Here is a 25,728-nt window from a genome sequence, read left to right as displayed (position 1 = left end):
AGAGTCTGGAAAGATGCTTATAAACCACAGGTCAGTGAGTTTAATGAAAGTTCCTCCTGACTCTGTTCTGTCAGTCAAAGAAGCAACTTCAAACAGATGAAACAGACTGAAACAAACCATAAACCATCAGCAGATCATCAGGATTTAAACTGGAGAATGAATTTATAATTATTTCTGTTTTTATCTTCCCAGCCTGTCTGAGCTGATGCTGGATCAGTCAGTAAAAACTGTAGCCTGACAATCAGATTTAACACCAGGACAGTTACTAGTCATGAATTAGCATATGGATTCTACACACTATGAGTTAAAGCACTAAAGCCACGTCTTTCAAGTCCCACCAATAACTAATATTAAACAGTGTCTAACAAGTGCAGAAGCTTGGTGATCAGTTTCTTCATAAACCAACACAGTGGAAAATATGCAGAAAAAAACCTGCAGAGCAAAACCTTTGTCTCCCCCATGTGGCAGTGAGAGGAATTAAATACAGAAAAATTTCCAAAGTCTCAAGACAATAATTCATCATTTAAGTCGAGGAAATGTAATATTCTTGGTGTTGTTAATATTTTAATATGATTATTTTTTCATTAGTTGTATCTCCATTATTTTGGCTGTGCTGTGGTTGAGATGAATCTTGGCCCAAACATAGAAGCAGAACCAGTTGACAAAGGTCCCAGTGTGTCCATATTTGACATCATTACAGCCTCATTCATGTTGTTCTGCTCATGACACAAATATCAACAGTGAACATGGTGATTACATAAAAATCACAACACAACCTACAGACAGACTCACAACTGGTAATGAAGATGTTTGAGCTCCACCTGCTGGACAAAGGAGGTGCAAAGCATTTCAACAGAAAGCAGCTGAAGAGTCTTTTCCAGGGACCAGCTGCTGACACAACAGTTTCACTACAAGGTCCATTTAGTAGCTGTTCTCATGGTTTTGATGATATCACATGGTCTTCATCAGTAGATGAAGTTTGCCCTGTTGTGTTAAGGTTCAAATGCCCATTATTCTCAGCACTTCAAGCTCCTGACCCTGTGGTGAGACTGATTTCTTTGTTGACTCACCATCTAAATGTTTGAGCCAATGAACAGATGAGAAGTCCTTAAAGATTCAGGATAACTGAGCAAACTCCATCTGCTGATGAAGATCATGTGACACAATCAAAAGCTCCAAGACAAATGAACCTTTAGTCAGTGACGGAGGATGTTACATAGTGAGTGTAGGAGCTATTTGTAATCACTTACTGGATAACTGCTCTCAGTTTAGAATGAAATTACATCGGGATAAGATTAATTTCATCAAGGAAAAGGGAATATGTTTTGGCTGCCTGAAAGTAGGCCACATGAGCAAAGACTGTAGGAGTCGTTTGGATTGCAACATGTGTAACCAAAAGCACCCAGGAATCCTTCATATTGAGCGGCAGGATAAAGGCACATCCTCCAAACAATCACAACACACTGTGAGCTCTCCAAGTGTTTCAACTGTAATGACACAGACCTGTGGTCATATTGGGGCCGGTGCTGAAGATGATTCTATCTTTTCTGTTGTTGCAGTTAAAGTTAGGAGCCACAAGAGTAACAAAGCTGTACAGACATATGCTTTTTTGGATCCCGGAAGCTCAGGAATGTTTTGCACAGAGAGCCTGGCAAGAAAATTAAATGTGAGTGGCAAAAAGACAAGTTTTTTGATGAGAACAATGGGGCAAAAGAAGATTGTAAATGCTCATATTCTGTCAGGTCTTGAGGTGTCTGGTGTGGACATGAACGATTTCATCCAGTTACCTAATGTTTTAACACAGAGATCCATGCCTGTCTCCTCACTCAATGTCCCTCAACAAGAGGATCTTGTTCAGTGGTCTTATCTGAAGGATGTAAAGCTCCATGATATTGATGCAGGTGTAGACCTCCTAATTGGAGCTGATGCCCCCAAAGTAATGGAGCCTTGGGAGGTAATAAACAGCCAGGATGAAGGACCCTATGCAGTAAGAACCAGGGTCGGTTGGGTCATTAATGGTCCACTTTGTGGCATAAGCGGTAGGAGTAAGAGTGGCTGCCCTGCTGTAACAGCCAACAGAATCTCCATTGAACATCTTCAAGACATGTTGGTTCAACAATATAACCACGATTTTAATGAGAGATCAGTTGAGGAGCAGATTGAAATGTCCAGAGAAGATGTCAAGTTCATGAATGTTGTAAGTAGCACAGCAGAAATAATTGAAGGTCGTTATTGTATTGACTTACCTTTCTGACAGGAGGATTGTGTCCTGCCAAACAATCGCTGTGCTGCAGAACAGCGCCTCCAAGGCCTGAAAAGAAAATTTGACAGGAACAACATATTTAAGGAAGAATATACTGCATTCTTAAACGACATGATTGCTCAAGGATATGCTGAAGTGGTGCCTGCTGATCAACTAAAACAAAGTGATGGAAAAGTGTGGTATATTCCCCATCATGGAGTTTATCATCCCAGAAAAGGCAAGCTGAGAGTTGTGTTTGATTGTGGAGCAACATATAAAGGGACATCATCGAACTGCCAGCTCTTGCAGGGACCTGATCTGACCAACACTCTCATTGGAGTCCTCACTCGATTCAGGAAAGAACCTGTTGCAATAATGGCAGACATCAAAGCCATGTTTCATCAAGTACGTGTCACAGATAAACACATCGACTTTCTCCGTTTCCTCTGGTGATACTGCGCAGCCTCCACAGGAACATCGCATGAGAGTTCATCTGTTTGGTGCTGTATCCTCCCCAAGTTGTGCAAATTATGCTCTGAGGAGAACAGCAGAAGACAATTTTCCACTCGAAGTGATCAATACAGTGAAACATAATTTTTATGTGGATGACTGCCTGAAAGCCATGGCTTCAGAGGAAGAAGCTGTACAAATGATCAGGAATTTGACTGCTCTCTGTGAAAAAAGGAGGATTTACTCTTTCAAAATGGATCAGCAACAGCCGTACTGTGCTTCTGTCAGTCATGGAGGAAAGGAGAGCAAATAAAATGATGGAGATGGATTTGGATTCAGATCACTTTCCAACAGAGCGAGCACTTGGGCTACAATGGTGCATTGGGACTAATATGTTTCAGTTCAAGACTTTAGTTCGAGAACAACCACATACCAGGAGAGGCATTCTTTCTGTGGTCAGCTCTCTTTATGACCCTTTGGGATTTTTGGCCCCATTCAGTATGCCAGCTAAATTATTGCTGCAGGAGCTATGTAGGAGAAACCTGAAGTGGGATGAAGTCATTCCCCATGCCTTCTCTAGGCAATGGTCTGAATGGTTCCAGGATCTTCAAAAAATGGATGAGTTCAAAGTGGAACGCTGTATTAAACCCAGAGACTTTGGAGTCCCAGTTTCAGCACAGCTTCACCACTTTTCTGATGCTAGTCAAGTTGGATCTGGAACTGTGTCTTACTTGAGACTGGAAAATGATCATAAGATACAGGTAGCATTTCTCATGGGAAAGGCTAGAGTTGCTCCGCTCAAGCAGACTACGATCCCAAGATTGGAACTCACAGCTGCAGTTCTTGCTGTTCGAGTTGATAAGATGCTGCGGAAGGAGTTGCAACTTATGCTGGAGACATCAGTTTTCTGGACAGACAGTACAACAGTTCTTAAATACATTGCAAATGGGACCAAACGATTCCACACTTTTGTAGCAAACAGAACTTCTGTCATCAGAGAAGCTTCAGATATTGAACAATGGAGATATGTGAGTTCAAAAGAAAATCCAGCAGATGAAGCATCAAGAGGAATGAAGGCTCGGGATTTCCTGACAGACAGGAGATGGTTAAATGGACCTGAGTTTCTCTCCAAACCAGAGAAGGAATGGCCTAATCTGAAAGAGGACTGTGACGTGATTTCTGACGATGACCCAGAGGTCAAAAGGGACTTGACAGTGAATGTTATTGTCCAGGATGCGGAAAAGGCCACCGGCCAGCTGATCAATTACTTTTCATCCTGGATTAAGTTAAGAACATCTGTGGCTTGGTTTTTAAAAATCAAAGCAGCACTTATGACATTGGCGCAGAAGAGGAAGGAGTTTAGTGCTTCTGCAGGCCTTAATAAAGATCAAGAAGTGGATAGAAAAGTTCAGAACTTTAAGGTCACGCTTGAAAAACAAAGTCTGACTCCTGAAGATCATGTAAAGGCAGAAGAGTCCATCATTCTGTATGTACAAAAACACAAGTTTGAAGCTGAAGTCGCCTCACTCAAGAGTGGATTTAAAGCCATCTCCAAAGAAAGCACGTTGTACAAACTGGATCCAGTGCTGGATGATGGAATCCTCAGAGTTGGTGGTCGGTTGAATAAAGCAGCATTGTCAGCAGAATCTAAACATCCGGTGATTCTTTCTAAAGACATGCATGTAGCCACACTCATTTTGCGCTATATCCATAACCAACTGGGGCATGCAGGGAGGAATCACATGCTGTCCAGGTTACGGCAAAAATACTGGATCACTAACGCAAACTCTGCTGCCAGGAAGATAATATCCAACTGTGTTGTGTGCAAACGCAACAGGGGAAAGCTGATTGAGCAGAAGATGGCTGACTTACCTGAAGAGAGAGTGCTGCCTGAAAAGGCTCCTTTTACAAATGTGGGAACTGATTATTTTGGCCCCATTGATGTTAAGAGAGGCAGAAGTCATGTTAAAAGATATGGAGTGTTGTTTACATGTCTGACTAGTCGTGCTGTGCATCTGGAAGTAGCTTATACATTAGATACAGACTCCTGTATAAATGCAATTCGGAGGTTTATCTGTAGGCGAGGTCCAGTCTCAGTTATCAGATCGGATAATGGCACAAATTTTGTTGGAGCCAACCGAGAGCTGAAGGAAAGTCTGGCTGCTCTGAATTCAAATTCAAAGGGCTTTTGTTCAGGATGACATTAAATGGAGCTTCAACACACCAGCAGCTTCCCATCAAGGTGGTGTTTGGGAACGTCTGATTCGTTCAGTGAAAAGCGTTCTCACTTCAGTACTGAAACAACAAACTCTGGATGATGAAGGGCTCCAGACTGTCTTCTGTGAGATTGAGGCAATTCTGAATGACAGACCCATCACGAAAGTCTCAGATGATCCAGATGATTTAGAAGCTCTCACACCAAATCACATTTTAATGTTGAAAGGAAAACCAATCATGCCACCAGGACTGTTTGATCGAAATGATCTGTACATAAGGAAAAGGTGGAAGCAAGTACAGTATATTGCTGAACTGTTTTGGAAAAGATGGATTTGTGAGTATCTACTCATAATGCAGGAGAGACAAAAATGGACAAGGCCAAAGAAAAACCTCACTCCTGGAGACATTGTTCTGGTCGCAGATGCCTCAGCTCCAAGAGGATCTTGGATCATGGGGAAAGTTTTGGACATCAAACCAGATCCAAAGGGCCTGGTACGCACTGTGCGTCTTCAAACTAGGACTCGTATTCTGGAAAGACCTGTGACGAAGCTCTGTCTACTACTGGAAGCAGCGGTTTAATATCATGACTCTCTCTTTCTCTACTTCTATTTTTTCTTTCTTCTTCTCCAACTAACCTGTGTTTTATTTTGCAGATTCTTTAAGACGATGGTCCATTTAGGGCTATTATGATATATAAAATAGGTCTGTCTTGTAGTTGTAGTTCCAGAAGTAGCTCCTTTTTTTTTTTTGTAGATAGCTGTAATTGTGATATTATGCACAATTAGGGGCCGGAGTGTAGGAGCTATTTGTGAAGTTAGTCTTAGTTGTTTAGTTTAATTTGCTAATTATGACCTTGTATGATTAACTTAAGTGTTTGTTTTATTTAGATTAGATTTTTTGCTTATATTATTTGTTAGTTATTTGTTTATGAAATGTAGATTTGCATGGTTAGTATTTTGGTTTATTTATTTTTTGGTAAATGGATCACACTGCACTTGAGGTTATTTGGGTAGGTAGGCACCTTGAGGACCAGCATGCACCTGGGTGGGCCTATGGTTTTTTACCAGACAAAGGAGGCAGCAGGAGCCATGATTTCCTTTGTTCTTTTGTTTGTTTTATTATTTTGAAATTAATAATCACAAAACACAAGGATTGAGTTTGGACATTCATCTTCTTTTGCCTGCATTAAACCACATTCCTATGGTGCATCAGTGGCCTTTTGATTTTGTTTGGTTTAAAGATTAATTTGTTTTTTTTTATGGACAAATGGCCACTACTGTGAGTGCAGTGAATCCCAGATGTGAAGGTGTCTCTGAATCACATGATGTCCGTACGTTAACTCTGTGGCAGTTGCTAAAATTGTTGTATTTATTCATGTATATTAGTCGTGGATTTCTATTGAACAATCAGTTATAAAGCATCTGTTCTTTACATGAAACAAACCAGAGAAACAACAAAACATTCATAGTCTATAATATCAGTTTTTATTATTTTGATTCAGTTGATGAGCAGTTAAAATGACGATCATGTTTAATATTTCATATTTGCTGATATTAGTTCTGTGGCTGTTGCAGAGAAAACAGGAAGTACAACATCTAAACTTTTTTTTACTTATATTACAAACATCACATCAAAATAAAACTAAAATAATGTCTAATGAAAAAGCAGAACTTCCAGACACTGAAAATTAAAAAGCAAAAAGGTACAAAGTGCAGAAGAAAACAAATATCACAGAATAAAGTGAAACACCAGCTCTTTTTACAATACTCAAACCTTTTTAAGGACAAAACTTTAACATTTACCCTCTCTATGATTATTTTACCAAACTTTACAGAAAACACTTTGAAGCAGAGAAGATCCTGAATGTTACATTTTCAGCAACATGATTCAGTGATCATGAAGATCTTTCACCAAACCTTTACCACAGCACTGTCCCATCATAGAAACGTTAGAAAACTGTTTATCTGTTGTTCATCTCCTGCCACCAGCAGAGTCGCTGATTCAGGAAATGCTCCAACAGTCGGATCAGAGCGTCGGGACAAATGACAACTGTGCAGCTGATGAGAGGACAGGCAGCTGTGGGGAGGTTAGGTTCACAGTGGATTACTGAGAGTCTGTCTGTTGTGTTAGTGCAGAGCAGAGTGACGGTGACACCTCACCATACAGGAGAACAAATGAACGCTGCACGACTACAGAACATTTTATGTCTCAGACTCCACACTTGGGTTCACCCTGAGGGACACCAGCATCAGCATCAGCATCAGCAGAGTTTCAGACCAAGTACAAGACGTTTTTCACTGTTGTTTTTAGATGTTCAGGACAGAATTTCTTGATTTGTCTGGGATAAAAAATCAAATAACTGCCATAGAGTGGGATCAGGATCAGTTGGTCTAATAACTTAAACGTTCATATGATTTATTAAATCATGTGGGAAGATGACACAGTTCTGTGTTTCCTTGCTGAGCCACGGAGGAGGAACAGTAAAACAAAGACTGTAACTCTGAAAGATGACGACTTGATCTGTGTAACTCAGACACAAAGATTGAATTTTGTCCCCTATACACAGTGTGGGCTCATTCAAAGGGATCTAGTTCTATCCACTATGAACAGGGTAATGATACACAGATGAACTCTGAACATACTGAACATAAAGTAAAATCTGAGCCTATTCTTTCACGTTATAGTTCATTAGAGAGCAATAATATCCTCAAGCATTGAACTTGTTAGTTGCATTAATCTTTGTTTCAGGCTGGATGTTGGACCTCAGCTTCAACACACTGAATAACCTGCTGTCTCTGCAGCTTAGTACATGTTGAAGTAGCTGATTTACAGAGATGGTGAAACAGCTGACCGGAGCTGTATTTGAGGTGTCCTGATATACAATGTTAGTACACACCTGGCAGCCAATCATAAGCCAATCAATTTTTTGTGTCTTGGCATTACAGTGAGCTCCACTGGAATGGCAAAAGTCCGACTGAAATCTCCACAAACTGCAGTAGTTGAACCCAGATGATGTTGGAAAAGAAGCAACTGTGAAACTGTGCTGCACTTATGAGACATTTAGAAACCAAAGAAATCACTAACACGAGTCCACCAAGTTGGTTTTTCTTTCATGAGTTTCTCTATCAAGTTACTCATTTGTTTTTCATGTGTTTCCTGCAGATTTTTCTTTTCCTCCTCATTTTCCACACTCTGCATTTTCTTCTCCTGTGTTTCCACCAATTCGATGATTTGTTTCAAATGTATTTTCCGTTGTGACACAAGCTTCACTAAGTCAGTGATTTCTCTCAGATGTTTTTCCCTCCCTGTGATTTCCTTGTGGGCTAAAAGTGCCTTTAACAGGTCGTACTTCTCATCTTTGTCTTTCATGTGTTGCTCATATTGCTTCTTCTGAGCTGCCTGGTCTTTGGTGTATTTCTCTCTGAATTCATTGGACTCTTCAGCTTTCTTTCTGGCTTCCTCCTCGTACGTCTTCTTCTGAGTCTCCAGGTTTGTTTTATACTTTTCCTCTAATTCTTTTCGCCCTTTTTCCTCTTTTTCTCTTCTCTTTTCATATTCTTCTCTTTCATTCTTGTACTTTTCTTTAAGATCTTCAATTCTCATTTTCTCCTCCTGTTGTCTCTGTTCATCCTCTTTCTTTTGTTTTTCCTTCAGCTCTCTTCGTTCCTTCTCCCAGGCCTCTTGCTTTTTTCTCATCTCTTCTCTGCTCTTCTCTAACTCTTTGACAACACTTTTCTTTTCCTCTTTTTCTGACTGAATCTGTTTGTCCAAATATTCACGTTGGATTTTCAGAATCTGACGATATTGTTCTTCCTCAGTTTCCCTTTTCCTCCTCTCTTCTTCTCTCTTCTCTTGTTCTTTCTGTCTCTGCTCTCGCTCCTTCTTTATGTTTTCCTCCATTTCTTTTAGTTGTTCCAGTCTCAGTTTTCTCTCTAGTTCAGTTTCTTCTCTCTGTTCTTCTCTTCTCTTTTCATATTCTTCTCTCTCCTTCTTGTACTTTTCTTCAAGATCTTCAATTCTCATTTTCTCCTCCTGTCGTCTCTGTTCCTCCTCTTTCTTTTGTTTTTCCCTCAGCTCTTTTCGTTCCTTCTCCCAGGCCTCTTGCTTTTTCATCATCTCTTCTCTGCTCTTCTCTAACTCTCTTTCAACACTTTTATTTTTCTCTTTTTCTGACTGAATCTGTTTGTCCAAATTTTCACGTTGGATTTTCAGATCCTGACGATATTTTTCTTCCTCAGTTTCCCTTTTCCTCCTCTCTTCTTCTCTCTTCTCCTGTTCTTTCTGTCTCTGCTCTCGCTCCTTCTTTATGTTTTCCTCCATTTCTTTTAGTTGTTCCAGTCTCAGTTTTCTCTCTAGTTCAGTTTCTTCTCTCTGTTCTTCTATTCTTCTTTTCATTGCTTCCTTTTCTTCCTCATGTTTTCTTTCTAGTTCCTCTCTCTCTCTCTTCATCTCTTCTTCCTTCTCCTTCAGGATCTTCTTCACTTCTTTCTGTATCGCTGCTTCAGCCTCTTGCAGCATCTCATTAGTGAAGCAGCTGCCTCCATTTCTCTTCACCATGGTGTCGATCTTCTTTATCAGCTCACTGACTTGTGTGTGGTTCATTTTATCATAGTTATTAAACACATGGTATCTTCCTCCACAGTCAGAGATCAGCTTCTTGAAGGATTCATCACATTCCTCTTTAATGTAATCTTCAATGGACTGTTCTTCATTTTCCAGTTTATCTCCTCCAGTTAAAAGAATGATGGTAAATTTCTCTGAATTCTTCCCAAATCCCTCCTTGATGAGTTTCAGTGTCTCCTTCTCCTCTGGTGTGAATCTGCCGATCTGTAACACCAACAGGAAGACATGTGGTCCTGGAGCCAGGAGACTGATACATTTCACCATCTCCTCATTAACCTCTTCATGGGACAAGGTTGAATCAAACAGACCAGGAGTGTCGACCACAACAACAGGACGACCGTCCACTTCACCCTGAGCTTTCTGACAACACTTGGTGACTGATGTTTGACTTGATTTGGCTTTAAACTCTGTTCTTCCCAGAATGGTGTTCCCTGTAGAGCTCTTTCCACAGCCAGTCTTCCCTATCAGCACAATCCTGAGACTCTCTGGACTCTGAGTCTCTTCATCACCTGTAACATCAACAGAAACTGAGTTTACCTCAAATGATGGCAGTTGTTATTTTCACCCGACAGTGTGGGACACAGAAAAGACATTCATTTGTTTTTTGCATTAGTACAGTACTCACCAGTGATCTTGTTCTTCTTCTCCAGTTCAGCCTGCAGCTTCCTGATGCTTTTGTCCTGTTGAAATATCTTTTTTATTTGGACATGTGCAAATGTCTCTGTTGTGTAGCCTTGTGGTTTATTCTCAAAGTGTCTCATCTTTTCCACAGCGTCCAACACCTCAGGGATCTGCTGTTTGTCCTTGATGTTGAGAACAACAGATCTTCCTCCACACCTCTGAAGCAGATCCTGGATGTCTCTGCTCTTTTCTACAAAGTTAACAACAGCTGGAGCTGTAGGATCTGACTCCACAGTGAACAGAATCATGGTGAAGTCATTGACTTCAGAGCTGAATGTGTTCTGGATGGTCTCTAACTCTCCCTTGTCTTCATCAGTGAGGGGACCCACAGGTAGGACCAGGATGAAGGCATGGACGCCCTCAAGATCACAGAGGGAGATACACCTGAGAGATTCCTTCATCACTTCCTCCTGAGGTTTTCCACACAAGGCAGGAAGCTCCACCAGGGAAACCCGACGTCCACACACCTGTCCCTGATGTTTAACACACTCTGAGGAGTTGGAGACTGAATGAAGCTCTGTCTGACCTAAAATGACCTCAGCTGCTGAAGTCTTCCCTGCTCCTCTCCTCCCACACAGAACCAGGTTTAAAGCTGGTTTCATCTGTTCAGACTCTTCAGTGAAGGTGAGGAAGGTTCCTTCGTTTTCATCAACAATGTTCTCAATCTTTTCGATTAACTGCCTGTGATCATCTTCAGACATGTTGTACTGTCTTCCTCCACAGTCTTTAAGCAGCTGAGTCACAGTGGATTGTGTTCCCCTCGTCTTCTCTGTCATGACGACCATTGAGTGTTTCAAAGCATCTTGACCAAACAAACTCAGGATGAACTTCAGTGTTTTTCTGTTCTCCTCAGTGAAATCAGAAGGCTTCACTAACAGCAGCAGAACATTTGGTCCAGGAGAACAAAGACTCACACACCTCTTCACCTCTTCCCTCACTGCTTCCTCAGACAGACTGAACATGTCTGGAGTTTTCACCACTGTTACTGGTTTTCCTCTCCACTCTCCACAGGAGGCCACACAGTGTTTGATTGGAGAAAACACCTCAAGATGAAAAGATTGTTTCTTCATGATGAAGTTACCAAGTTTTGTCTTTTTGTCATCACTTTTTCCCACCAGTACAATCCTGAGTGGAGATACTGTAAGAAAACAGAGAAATAATGTCACAGTTTGGAGTTGGTGTCAACAGGTGAGTGAACCTCAGATACGAGGACACTGCAGGTAGTTTGATCAAAATGTATCTGAAGCCTTCTGTCCAGAGCCCTGACACAGGCTGTCCCCTGTCTGATCAATGAAGGAACAGGACTATGAGGCAGCCACCGCCCTGATCAGGTCCAAATACACTGTCCACAACCTCCACATGACACTGAAGAGACGTGTCAATCAAGACAGCTCAACAACATCCAGAGCCTTTTGTCTTTCAGGGCAAATGTCCACTGTGTAGCTTTGAACTCCCTCAATGATCTGTCCCAGGGAAATGAGTCAGGCTTCATGTTCTCCAACTCTCCCTTCACTAAATGTGTTGAGTTCAGGAGCTCCTCACACTGGTGTTATCTGAGCTGAGACTCATTATAATACCTGATGCTCATGATCTTAGCTGAATATGGTCCTGAACATGTACAGCTACATGTGATAACGTGTATTTTTTGAATGTGCATAATAAACACAGTTGGTGCTAATTCTTTATTATTAATGCACAACTGTCTTACACATTAAGACCTAAAAACACACTCACATGTCAGTTTATTAGGAACATCTGGCTAAAACAGCTGCAGACTAACAGCCCTGCTGTAAATACTCAGTTCTTGAAGTTTATAATGCTCAGTTTGTGCTGAAACTGTATCAGAAAGGTGCTGATTCAAAGATATACTGACGGTGTTTCTGTTATTTTGTCTTCCCCTATTTATATTATTCAGTGTAGGTGACATAACACAAGTTAATTTTGTATTTGATGGTATTACTTTCAACTAGCTGTACCTAAAAACTGGAAGCTGAGTGGATATTTCAATCATGTTTTATTATTTTGTAGGAAAAAAAGCTGATTAAAATTGTAAATTGGGCAAAGTTTACAAAATAAATAATAAAATAACAAATAAGATTTTATTTTTTGGTATTCTGGGCAGCATGTTATCATTGAGAGCCAATGTGAATATTTCTGTTGCTATTAGTTTTCCACTTTCTAGTGTGTACAGTGAAAGTTAATTAATAATTCTTCATATTAAAGTTGAAAACTATAAAATATAAAAAATTTACATAAAGATTTCTTAGGTTTATTTAAGATAAAGATAAAGCACAGGCGTAGTTCAGCTTTTTTATGACTTACCTATTTTGATAGAACATAAACTGTTGGCAAACCTAACTCACCTGTTTACATTTTATTAAGGACTACAGTTATGGAGAATTGAGGGCGTGGCCTCTTTGAGTGACAGGTGGGTGAGTGTAAGTTTGCCACAATCCGACAGGAACTGAAGTCTCAGCTCCTCACATGCCCCACCTCTTTGATCATATTTGGATTAGCTGAGAGTGGGGCGGAGTCAAACGCTGCCAAGATGGTGACCACGGAGCAGCTCACTCCTGTGGGTGATGTCACAGAGGCCACGCCCATCTTTATTTACAGTCTGTGATGACATCGTGTAATGACTGACTTTGTTTCACTGACAATCTGTTACTGGACTAACACTGTAAATGCTGATGTAAAAAACAAAGAGAGAAGGAGAGAAATAGAAAACGTGTGAGTGACCAAGACAGAGGATCCACGTATGGACAGAGAGGTGAAAATTTTCAGGTTTATCAGTGAAGTGTTGAACAGACTGACTCAGCTGACAGAATCAGGTTTTCTCCTGAATGGGTCAAACACAAGTCGAACACATGTCGAGTATCTAAGTCATCAGTGGTGTTAATTTACTTACACTGGCTGTTTCTACTTTCGACTGATGATGGAGTCTGTGATGTAAACAAAGGTTTAATCCCTGTTAAAAAACAAAATCAATATTAATCACAGTAAATCAACTTTCTCCCAGATCTCTACTGCATGATCATCATCTGTAAGTGCACTTACATCTGGGGAAGAAGCCTCCTGTTGAATGAGACGTCTGCTGTGGCTGTACTCCCGTCATAACTGGTCCTATAGAAATATAAAAATATAAAAATAAAAACCCATTAACTGAAAAAACCTTAAACTCAGTGTTCAAACCTGATCGTAGATTAATTTTATTCATCAAATATAAAAACTGTTCCTGCACTTACTCGGAGCTGTAACAGGATCCAGGTTGACACGACCTCCTGCTCCTTGATGACCCCTCGATGAGTCTGATATTGCATCTTTGAAAACATCACAGCTCACATGTTTTCCATTGTTCTGCTTCACCACCTGATCCAGATGTGTTAACAGCTGTTGACGTCCAATGTTCTTGTGCCACAACAACCTGGATCTACATTTTCTGATAATGTCTCCTAATGGTGGATGTTGTACATATTTATCAATGGAACCTGAACTCTCCTCTCTGGGTGCTGAGATTAGAACCAGTGAATGATCAAATGATTGATCACTGAATATGTTCAGGACTCTGCAGAGCCTCAGTTTCTGTTCCTCAGTGAAGTCTTCAGGCTGTAGAACCAGCAGAAACACATGAGGTCCAGGATCAGAGAGTCTCACACAGTCATCTACATGTTTTCTCAGTTTGTCATCAGAGATGTTGGGATGAAGCAGATCTGGGGTGTTGATGAGGACGATCTCTTTCTCCTTCCACTGTCCTCTGACTCTCTGACAACAGTCTGGTTCTTCCTCAGTGTTGAACACGTTCTCTCCCAGTATGAAGTTCCCCACTGTTCTCCTCTGAGACCAGCTGTTCCCCAGCAGAACAACCCTCAGCTTAGACACTGAAGAGAAAATGAGTTCAGTCATTCAAACAGTAACTTGGTGCTAAATCCACTTTGAGGTACAAAAGTGTACATTCATTTAATTATTCTATGAATTGATTAGTTTTTTATAAACAGTAAATCTCTGTGAAGAATTCATGACAATGTCTTTATCTCCATTTTCTCCAATCTGAGAAAAAAGTTTCTGTTTCTGAACCTGAACTTGAACCTGAACCTAAACCTGACAGGTCTAGAGAAGTTTGAGGTTCCTGATTGGATCAGCTCCAACTACCAGTGGTGAAAGCAACATGTGTATGAATTACAAGTGTTGCTGACCGTGACCTGATAATCGACTTCCTGTTTACACTGGCACACACATGGGCAGTGTACATGAATGTTCATGTGATATGTGTTTTCAGGTTTGTTAGTGTGGATGTTGCCTTATTTCTGACACAAAGCTGAAACACTTGACTGCTGAGTCAAAAGATGGCGCTGGGTGACGTCATGAAAACAGCCTGGGATCATGGGAGTTGTTTTCTTCACCACCATTGCTGTAAGCTTCACCTGGTTTGAATACCTTCAGTGTCAGTGGTTCAGGAAATCAAACAGACCCGGTGATTAAAACTGTTAATAGCATAAAATAGAGCAGTTTCAAATTTAAAGTCAGTGTTTTCAGACGTTGTGCGTGGACACAAGGGTTGGGAGCTGAGATTTCTGTTCATTTTTGTTCTGATTGTTTCTCTGATAACTTCAGGAGGTTTTTTCTGGCAGCCGAATTATCAGCAGGCATCCTCCTCTCTGTAATAAATGGACCAGGGGATTAAAACTGGTAAATGAATAAAACAGTTTCACTTTAAAATCAGTGATTTGCTGATGCTCTTCAGTGGACACAGGACAGGATGTACAGTTGACATTTACTCAGCTTTTTTCTGTGATAACTTAAGGTCCATACATCCGACAACTAAACTCTGTGATCTGGTTCAAATATATAGTAGAGTAAAGGTGTAAAAGTGTTTGTGGCTTAAAACAAAATAAAAATCCATTTTGAGCTTTTGGCAGGAAACCACAACACCACACATGCTCAGAGAGGATATGATATCATTGACAGGTGACCAATGAAACAGAGTTACCATGATTACAATCACAGGTTTCTCTGGTTTGAGAATTGATGGAAACACTGGGGATAATGTAAGAACATAACTCAAAATAAATAAGATGGGTTAAGTATAATATAATAAATATATATTAAAGTATAATAACTTGGAGTAAAGGATCTGAATATTTCCTCCATCACTGAAATAAATAAACTCAATAAAATTTAAAATTATAACCAATGAGAAGTCACAGCTTTTTTAAAGGTGGACTTCAGGCAATACAAGACCAGACCAAAGAGATGGTGGTTGACCTTAGGAGGGGTGAGAACCACGACCGAACCTTTTATCATGATGGGTGAGACAGGTGGAGTTGTAGAGCACTACAAGTACATGGATGTCTACTTGAACGACAGAGGACTGGAGGACCAACACTGAGGCTGTGAACAAGCTGTGGCCTCCTGAAGGAGTCTCATCTGTGCCAGAGGTGCCAGCAGCATCACTAAACTCATTCAACTCTATACACTATCATAAATTGCACATTGTCCTGATGTTTCTGATGATGTACATATTGTTTAAAGACTTGTTATTGTTTTTAGTTCATGCTGTTTTATATTGTATACTGGCTTTGCACAGCCGCAATTCTGCATTTGGGTTTTTCATTTTTAACTCTATTGTTATCACCAGTCTGTTGACATGACAATCTGTCTATGCTGTTGTCTGCTGTTATAATCTTAAAAATCGAAAATAAATTAAACATTACTTCATACACACCAACTACAAATACTGTAATTCTAAAAGTTAATATGCAGAAGCTGAATTCTGACTCAGACTTAGTTAAACTCACTGTCAGGAGGCAGGAATTCATAGCTGCTGCTCTGCTTCACTGGTTGCAGATCATCTGTCACTGTAAAGAAACAGAAAATGATTCATTCACATGTGATATTTAATGAAAGTGTTCTGCTTAGTGATTGTTTAATATACTTCTACTACATCACCTACATGCATACAGAATCCACATAAATCAAGTTATGTTACAAAAAAGAACCTTTACAAAGCATATGATATGAGTACAATACTTTGTTTTTGTACAGCTGAGACAAACAGAAATGTTGATCTAAATTAACAAACTATTTTGATGGGTACACAAATATGAGAATTTTCTTTTCTTTTAAAGTATTTTATGATATTTTAAAATTCCTTAAAAATATTTTAAAACTTTAAAATGTATTTTTAAACTTTTTTTGGACTGTTTGGGCAAAACAGACATTGTGAACATGTAACTTTGGATTCTGGGTAATTCTGATGGCTTTTCTCACTGTTTTCAGGATTTTTGAAGTTGAAGTCAATTAATTTTAAGAAATCAGCAGATTAATCTGAAATGATCCTTATTTGTGACTCTAATCAAAACTAGGTTATCCAGAGTCATATCAAATATTAACCATTTGTGTTAGAGTTTGTCACAATGTGAAATCTTAACTAATGTCTAAAAAGTGTTTTGTGATGTCCTGACCTTGACCAACCAAAATCTAATGTATTCATCCTTCAAGAAATTCTCTCCAGGTGTTATGGAGAGATTATGTTCATACAGGTAAAACTTGTCTTGACTTAAGTCTAATCATTTCATCCTTGAGTCCAAGTGAACATTTGTACCAAATTTGAATAAGTTCCATCGAGGCCTTACTGAGATACGTACGACAGACAGACAACCTGAAAACAATATGTCTACAACATTTTATGGCAACAGCCATAGAATCCTCCATCTCTGACATAAATACAATGAAATCGGATTCATGAGCAATGAGAAGTCACATCTTCTAATGGTGAACTTCAATGAATGTGTCTGCAATTTTCATCTAAAACTTACAAATTAACCAAAGCGCTTGGAGATATTCAAATGAAATAAATAAATCTTATTTATTTATTCAAGCCTCGAATATCTTTGAAGTTTCCCTCATTTGCAGTGACTTGATGAATTAAACAGGAGCTTGTACCCACAACCTACACTAGAAATGAGCACACAGAAAAACATTTTCTGACTCTGAGTCAGTTTAACTCACTTTTAGGAGTCAGGTTTGGCAAACTTCTGCTGCGCTTCACTGGTTTCAGATCTTCTGTCACTGCAAAGATACAGAACATTCACTCATTCACATGTGATCTTTAAAGCTCCATATTTGAGCTTCTCCAGTGATTTATCTGAAGTGCTGATCTCCATCAGAAGATATATTTGTGGTTTTAAGAACCAAAAACCATCTCAGTGTAGTTTTACATCTCCTCTCTCAGGCTTCTCTCTGGAGCTCTGGTAACAACAGGTCAGTCAGCCAATCAGAGGAGAGGCTCTGAACCTCTCTTCTGATTGGCTGACTGTTTTCTGAGTGATCCAATAAAAATATAACAGATTTCAGGTAAACACTCAGAGAAACCAAATCCTGCGAGGTTGGATGGTGGGTCCAGGTGGGCGGAGCTTGGGGCATGGCTGAGGGCAGTGACTGTTTTGTTGTGACATCACAAAGTTCCAGAAGTCCTGACGGCTGGTTTTAAGGCTCAGTCTCTGAATACAGGCTGTGTGCATTTCTCTGTGGACTGAGGCTTTGATACTTTCACAGTATTAATATAGAACCTAGACCTGCTTTATAATCACAAACACATGGACATCTACCTTTAGACTGTGTGGAGCTTTAATTTTTTGCTGTTGATTATTCTGTCAATTTCTTTTTACTTGTTTTAGTGAAAACAAGTAAAAACAAGGATAAAATCAGGGTAAAAATGCCAGTGATTAGTTTTATTCTCAACAAGAAACACAATGTCTTATTTTGAATTTAACTAAATGGTGGTAACAATTTCTGCCTTAGATCCAGACAGGGACAGTCTCCTGGCAAAACTCGGATTAAAGCAACATATGGAATTTCAGCCTACAGTGCAGAGCGCCACGTTCAACACATGGCCACACCCCGAGCTGGAAGTCCCCGTCGACAAAATGTCTGCTCCTGCATCTGGGGTCTGAGCCGATGCTGAGTCAAAGATTTACATTAAATTTGGGATTTAAAGGAGCTACAGTATTTGTCTGTAGCTGTCGTCAGTGGTGGAAAAAAACACCAATGTTATTGTTTTCTTTCTATTTCTATCACATCTTTTCTTTTCTGAAGTTAGCGTGCTAACCAGCTATCCCCGGCTGTGTCCAGGCTGTCCTGAAGAAGTAGCTGCTCAGAGCTCGTATTATAACCTCTTGTAAAGTAAACGCAACAATAGCTGAAACATGCTCATGTCGCCTATGTAGCAAAACTAAAAAACAACTCTTTTAAGATGACATGGCTCCTTAAAAAAAAACTTTATTTATTTATTCTAAGGTTTTCAACCCTGAGACATCACACTATGTACATTTCATTAACGATTTGAACAACTCGGGTGTTCTAAAACTATTGACCATTTGTGTACTACCATATTACTGTTAACTGTCATCATCTTTGTTTGTTTGTTGTCATCTCTTTTATTTATTTGGCTTTACCCCAAAGAAGTCACCAGTTAAAGGTGTCAGAGACTCTACACTGTTTGATTCAAGAACCTGCAACAAAACATTTAGTGATTACAAGAAACTGCACCATTAGAAGAAAATGAACCCTTTATAAAATAAACACCAGATGAAGATAAATACTTCAATTTAGGAATGACTGAGTGTTAAAATGCTCAGTCATTCCTAAAGCTTTGTGTTATAACAACGTTTCGATTATGAGTTATTGATTCACTCAGTTATTGATTCACACAGACTCAATAACAGAGACAATTCGTCTCTGTGAAAATCTATGATCTAGCTGCAACTGTACCGTTTGGTAAAGAGCCTTGAGATAATGTATATTATGATTTGGCGCTATACAAATAAAATTGAATTGAATTATTTCCGCGTCAAACACACAAAGCCCGTAATTCTCTGAGACACTTCACACAATGAGCTTCATGTTTCAGCTGTAACGTGTTTAACAGTGAACCTACAGTTTCTACATCATCAGTTTTCACACCAGTTACTGAACTGACTGAAGATAAACTGTGAACCTGATCTGAATAACGAAATACAGGATGATCAGTGTTTTGTTTGTTTTTTAATTTAATAAGCTAAGTACTATTAAAGAAAAAAGAGACATAAAAAAAATGTCAACTTAGTACAACGATATATATATTATTTTATTTTTTATTGAGATCTTGAATCTTGATCTAGTTTTAGAGGAGTTCACTCACCTGCTGTTTTCTTGCCGCGACACGAGTCACAGTGAAAGTTAAAGTCTTCTGCCAGTTTCCCACCTGCTTCCCCGCATCCTCGCTCCCGAGGAAACAATGAACGAATACGTGTTCATGTAAAGCTCGCACTTTCGAGCAGTTGTTGTGCTCAGTCGTGGTCCAGGATGTAAACAGATGAACTCCACACACCTCGTTGAGGTAGTGGACTACGTACCAAATGACGTGAGGTCTGCCTAACAGGTCTTGGCAGATAAGTCAAACTTTTACAGACTATAAAATATCACTGTACTGTACTCGGCTGAAATATGCAAAAGCTCCTGCAATCGAAAATCAATTGAAATACATACATCTTTTGGAAATTCAGAATTCAGAATTCTTGATACCCAGCCCAATCAGTGAACAAGTCAGTGGGAATGTTACTATAATAATGATGGTTCTAAAAATGAACCCAAAACAGCCTTTTTCAGCAGGACAGGAGGAGTAAGACAAATGTACAAAGATACTGTAGTTCTATTATGGTGTTGTCATGAGTATTTGAGTCTGACGGACTCACCCCAGTGGTAACCCACCATGATGTCACTCATTGGTTTGAGAGCTGCTGCAAACTCAAGTTTGTAATTTGGACCTCACCATCTTGGTTTTTGAAACCAAAACAAACCATATTTGGAGGAGAAGGTGGAGCTGAGGAGCAGTGAGGGGCGGAGCTGACCTGCTCTGTCCTCTATCCTGATTCTGTGGTACAGTCTGTCAATCACACAGTAACCCCGCCCTAATGCAGCCCCTGCTTTATGGTCTATTTTCCTCTAAATGGATCATAATTTAAAAGTGAACATCATGTTGTGTTGAGGAAAACTGGAAACTAGAGACTGAGACATAAACTCATCAGGAAAACGTTTCCTGAGATAATAAATCAGAGAGAAGTGGAGACATTTTCACATAGACTTCAATACAATCAGACTCTGTTTACAGCCAGTGGAGTCGCCCCCTGATGGTCAGTAGAGACAATGAAGGTTTGAGGCTCTTCAGCATCAGCTTCACTGTTCAGACCCAGAGTCCACGTCCAGGTTCATAAACAGTCTGTGGACTCACCTGATGCTTCTGTCGCCATAATGTTGCTCGGCTGGAAACATCAGCGGCTAAATCACCTGGAGACCGACTGCTGGAGTCGAGAACCTGAGGAGAGAAAAGTATAAAATGTTAAACTGTTGTAATTTCAGAGATTTTAGAGCTGACTGACTGAACACACTTCACACTCTCAATGTCATGTTTACCCTGGGGGACAATTTATGTTTGGATTTTTGGCTTTATTTCCTGTTTTATTTTGAAGGATCTTCCCTTGTGTATCTCAAGGCTGTTTACTTCCTGTCTTTGTCCTGTTTCCCTCCATGTTGACTGTCTGCCCCGCCCAAACATGTTAACACCTGTGTTCTCTTGCCCTAACCTTCTGTATATTTAAGTCTTGTCTATTGTGTTTCCCTGTGTCATGCTCCACTGTCTCTTGTTCTCATGTTCCCTGGTTGTGTCCAGTTCCTCACTTTTGTTTCTCCCATCTGGCTTTTGAGTTCTCTTCTTTTTTTGGTTTACTAAATCACAGTTTTTCCTCCTTCTCCCTGGGATTGTCTGCATTTGGCTTCTCAACTTCACAAATCATTACACTTGGTACAGAGCAAAACACTTAAAATATAACAATTCTTCATTAAACAGGTAGTTTCATCAACATTGTTGCTTAACAAAACATGTAAAGTTTTGGTGGACAGAGGAAATTTACACACAGGTTACTATAGTGACCACCATGATGTCACTCATCGGTTTGTGAGCTGCTGTTTCGAAGCCTTGTTTGTAATTTGGCCGTCGCCATCTTGTTTTTTGAAACCAGAAGAAACCATATTTGGAGGAGAAGGTGGATCTGACCTGCTCTGTCCTCTATCCTGATTGTCAGGTACAGTCTGTCAATCACACTGTAGCCCCGCCCTAATGCATCTCCTGCTTCATGGACCATAATTAAAAAGTGAACATCATGTTGTGTTGAAGAAGAAATAGTTGACACCACAGCGTCGACTGTTTCTGCCTCAAACACGAAGCTCGTTGACTGATATTACACGTTGTAGCAGTGACATGTTGAAGCTGTTTGCAGCTCAGTTAGGAAGGTTACTATAATAAAAAGCTTTTTTAAAAATTCTCTTATTTATTCCTGTTTATATTTCCGCTGTTATTTTCTTATTCCTTTTTAAATTAATTATTTTTCTGGCTCTCCTGTGACTCCATAGCTTGAAAAACTACAGACACAAGAGTAAGATCAGTAATTCAACTGAAAACAGCCTGTTCCTCTGCACAAAAAAAGATGTTGCTCATTTATTTCTGTGTGGCCTGACTCCTCTGGGATAATGTTACAGTAAATAATGATACTTATATTAATTTATACACAACTGTTGGTCATAGTGTCACAGGAACAGGAGAGAGGACACAGTTCATGTCTGGTGTGTCACATGTGACCAGTGTGTCAGACTAATAAAGTCTGGATGGACCAGATTGTTCACCGCCTACGACAAACTGCTGCGTTCAAGAATCTAAAAGGAGAAAAGTTCAAATGTGAACTAGTCGTTCACTTGTTTTACTTCAGTGTTGCATCAGTTCATCTGACACAGACTGACTTCCTCATAGTTCAGAAAATATTCAGATTTCAACTTCCCTGATCATAACTGAACTAAACTAGATTCATAAAACCAACACAGACTATTGAAGTTATGTCGATGACATTACAGTTTATTGTCATTTATATAAGTTACTGAATAATTTTGCAGAATCTGTTTCGTTGTTTGCAGACTCGTCTCTCAGCAGGTGCTGCATGTTGAGACCGAAGATATTTCTCCTGCTCGGCTGCTCATTTAATTAAAGCTTTGTGTTATAACAACGTTTCGATTATGAGTTATTGATCCAGAAAGTTCGTCTCTGTGAAAATCTATGATCTAGCTGCAACTGTACCGACTTCCGTTACTGATAGTTGGATGTTGAAGGCATAAGCTGTTTCCGCTTTGAGCACATTAACTTCTCTTCACAACAGCAGCTTCACATTATAATCACAATGAGCTTCATGTTTCAGCTGTAACATCATAAACAATTAACCTACAGTTTCTACATCATCAGTTTTCACACCAGTTACTGAACTGACTGTGAGGATAAACTTTTTGGTTTTTTTAAATTTAATTCAGTATTAAAAGTACTTAAGTATTATTAAAGAAAATATCGTATTTTAATAGGTAAGTATTTTCAACCTACGACACCGATATATATATTATTTTATTTTTTAGTTAAATCTTGAATCTTGATCTAGTTTTAGAGGAGTTCACTCACCTGCTGTTTTTCTTGCTTCGACACAACGAGTCAAAGTGAAAGTTAAAGTCTCCCGCATCCTCGCTCCCAAGGAAACGAGAGAAGCGCACATTCATGTAAAGCTCGCACTCGAGAGGCTGTGCTCGTACCACTGCTGAACTACGGGGAGCGTTAAAGTCCAAACTAAGTTGTGGCGCTGGTTCTGCAGGATGTTTCATGACATGACTTCAGAGCGGTCACCTGCGGAGCTGCAGTCACGTTAATGTTTTTAAAGCCATTTTATTAGTTGAGGGGATAGTGGAGAGGGACAGGAAACAGGACAGAGAGGAGGAGGAGGACATGCAGCAAAGAGTCTGTTTTAATCAGTGATGAGAGAATCACTGAACTATGAAAAAAAGAGAAATAGGCTGTACATTAAAGATTGTGTGGTTTAATTCATAAATGCAAAGGCAGCAATAAGCAGTGATAACTGAATATTTGTAATTAAAAATAAATATAATCAAATCATCAGGCGTGGGGGATATCGTGTTACAAACCATTTGATGATATAAAAAATGTTGACCATCAGAGATGATCCCATATTTTAAATACTTTTAAAATCATCTCTGAGTGTATTAGTCAGGTCTGCTCAGATGACTGATCTATAGTGATATTGGATTTTTATGTGAATATGTGATCTGACCTTCATTTGTATTCAAGTTTCTGGATGAGCCAAAAATAAATTGTCTGGTGATTTTATCCATGAACAGTTTCTCATTTGATTGTCTGGATAATTGTCTTTATGATACATATCAATATCACAACAGAAATTCACAAAGATATCACCCACTCCTTTCATAATAACTAAATAATACATCCTGAATATCATGATCAATGCCTTAAACCTGATTAAAGATAAAATGATAAACATGTTGAAATATGGGATAAATGTTGATTAAAAAATTGTATTAGTTCAACAAACCACATTGTATTACTGAATAAAATGTCAAAATCCATCAATGACTGATGGTAGTTTGGTAATAAGATTTTTTAAAATGTTTTCATCATCCTCTAACAGGCTTATGAAATGATCAAAAATCAATTATGTAAATTCTACATTTGAATCTAACCATGAGATTAATATAGAGACAGTAACAGTTATGGGAAAAGGACAAAAGTGTTTTCAGTCTTTTTGCCACGTTCACTAATTCCCTCACGATGCATCTTAAAAAGTTGGGACCAGCTCATTCAGTCGATAAGAATTTTACCTTCATGTCAGACACAATCAGTTTCAGATCTGGTTTTGTCTAAACTATTGTGTCACCAGCTTTTCACATGAACTGGTTCCAGAGCAGGTGATCATTTATTTTTATCCATGACTGTTACTACACCTGCTCCATAAACTCATGATGTCCTCATTGTAAATGTACATTTCTTTACAGGGTTAATCACAGTGTCTCATCCTGAAGAATAGATTCAAATTGAATTTCTGAGTGAGGAAGTCACAGGTTTCTTTAATTTGGAGAGAATTTGTCATCAATCTTCTATCCTACATCTTTAAATGAAATGAAAGGAACTTTATGCAGTAAATGTTTCAGTAAATGAACTGGTGTTTTAATTAGTCTGCAGTTCAAACTCTGTAAATTCAGATCTTATTAAACAGCTGCGTAGTTCAGGTTCAACTCACTCTTATATAATCTCACGATGCAGTGCCTCACAGATTCCAGATCAGCGTCCCCTGTAAAGGACAGACAATACACAAATGTACACAACCCACTCTAAATAGCAAAACAACAAGACAAGTGAAGAGAACACAATCAACACATGAATCAGAGATAAACAACAGTTCTGACTCAGTTCAGTTAAACTCTGGGTGAACATACACAGAGCACCTGAACAGCTGTCTCTGTAAAAGACAAATGCTTTCACTCATTAACACTGAAGATTAAAGGACACAAATGTATTAACCTCAAAACTGTAAATGATGGCTGCGTGTAATTTCTCTTCTTACAATGTTTGTAGTAAATAAGAGGATCTATCATCTATTATCAACCTGAAACTCAAACTCACAACTGAACTGAGAAACATGTCACTGAAATAAACTGAGTTTGTAGCTCCACCTGCACAACACTGTGATTCTATGATAACATACATGAGGACATTTATGAATCTGTTCAGTTGAACTTACGGCAAAGTTGCAGGAGTACGAGGCCAAACACAAGTAAAACTGTAATAGACACAAAACAGAAATATTCATTCACACGTTCATTCATTAGAGTTCTTAGGATGCAGTGTGTGTGATCAGAAAAAGTCACATAACAGTTTTACCTCTACTGTTCACAGGTCAGACAGATTTCAGTTTATCCAGAAAGCTGCATCTGGTAACGAGGACCTCAGCAGCTCAGCATATAACTGTGGTTGGGATACACATCAGATCAGCTGACCCGGTCCGAACCCTGCAGACCTCTCAGCTACGTGAGTTCTGGATTACTGGTTGGTCTGAGAGTCAGAGCTAAACATGGTGAAGCTGTCTTTATTTTCCACGGTACTCAAACATTGAACAGATTGTCAGAAGAGCTCAGTGCTGACTACTTTCAAATCCAAACTAAACACCATCACTTTTAATTACATGCACATGGTCTGATCTTCAATTTAAAGCTGATAACAGACCAACATCCTCTTTGTATTATTGTCCTCATGATTCAGCTTCTACCAACAGTTTTCTTTACAAAATTAATGTACTTGTTACAGTTTTGATTCCTTGTTTATATATTTATATATATTCATCACCATTAGGAGAATTGTCCCCATAGTTCAGGTGGTGAGTTTGTTTTACTTGTTTTACTTCAGTGTTACATCAGTTCATCTGACCGTGAACGTCCAGTGTAACTTTCTAACTGACTGATGGTGGGGTGTGGTGTCCCTGCTTCAAACACACAAAGCCCGTTAACTTCTCTGGTCACAAACAGCAGAGATTCACATATTAACCTTCATGTTACAGCAGTGTAGCTGGAGCAAGACACCTCCC

At 39.3% G+C, this 25,728-nt stretch overlaps 1 protein-coding gene across 1 annotated transcript; it reads right to left on the bottom strand.

Moving 5' to 3' along the window:
- Positions 1-7,442: 7,442 nt before the first annotated feature.
- Positions 7,443-22,783, bottom strand: LOC139624707 (uncharacterized). Its single transcript, XM_071484020.1, has 9 exons — positions 22,743-22,783; positions 20,481-20,564; positions 17,222-17,281; positions 16,009-16,068; positions 13,459-14,091; positions 13,271-13,336; positions 13,122-13,181; positions 10,158-11,351; positions 7,443-10,041 (listed from the first exon to the last, which is right to left on the bottom strand). Exons 2-9 carry the CDS (start codon positions 20,497-20,499, stop codon positions 7,970-7,972), a joined length of 4,164 nt encoding a protein of 1,387 aa, XP_071340121.1. The 5' UTR covers positions 20,500-20,564; positions 22,743-22,783; the 3' UTR covers positions 7,443-7,969.
- Positions 22,784-25,728: the final 2,945 nt, after the last annotated feature.

Source organism: Trachinotus anak, unplaced genomic scaffold, assembly GCF_046630095.1.
Source record: "Trachinotus anak isolate AG129_WGS33_773 ecotype Australia unplaced genomic scaffold, CSIRO_AGI_Tana_v1 ptg000008l, whole genome shotgun sequence".
Taxonomy (NCBI): Eukaryota; Metazoa; Chordata; class Actinopteri; order Carangiformes; family Carangidae; genus Trachinotus; species Trachinotus anak.
The sequence above is the reverse complement of the archived record's forward strand: the minus strand, read 5'-3'. Positions and strand labels throughout refer to the sequence as shown.

Bases quoted from the DNA above. Each gene is read 5' to 3' on its own strand.
- LOC139624707 (XM_071484020.1), bottom strand. The intron at 13,182-13,270 runs GTAAGTGCACTT...GTTTTTTAACAG, and splicing joins AGGAGGCTTCTTCCCCAGAT to GGATTAAACCTTTGTTTACA. The intron at 11,352-13,121 runs GTAAGTAAATTA...GTTTTCTTACAG, and splicing joins CGAAAGTAGAAACAGCCAGT to TATCTCCACTCAGGATTGTA.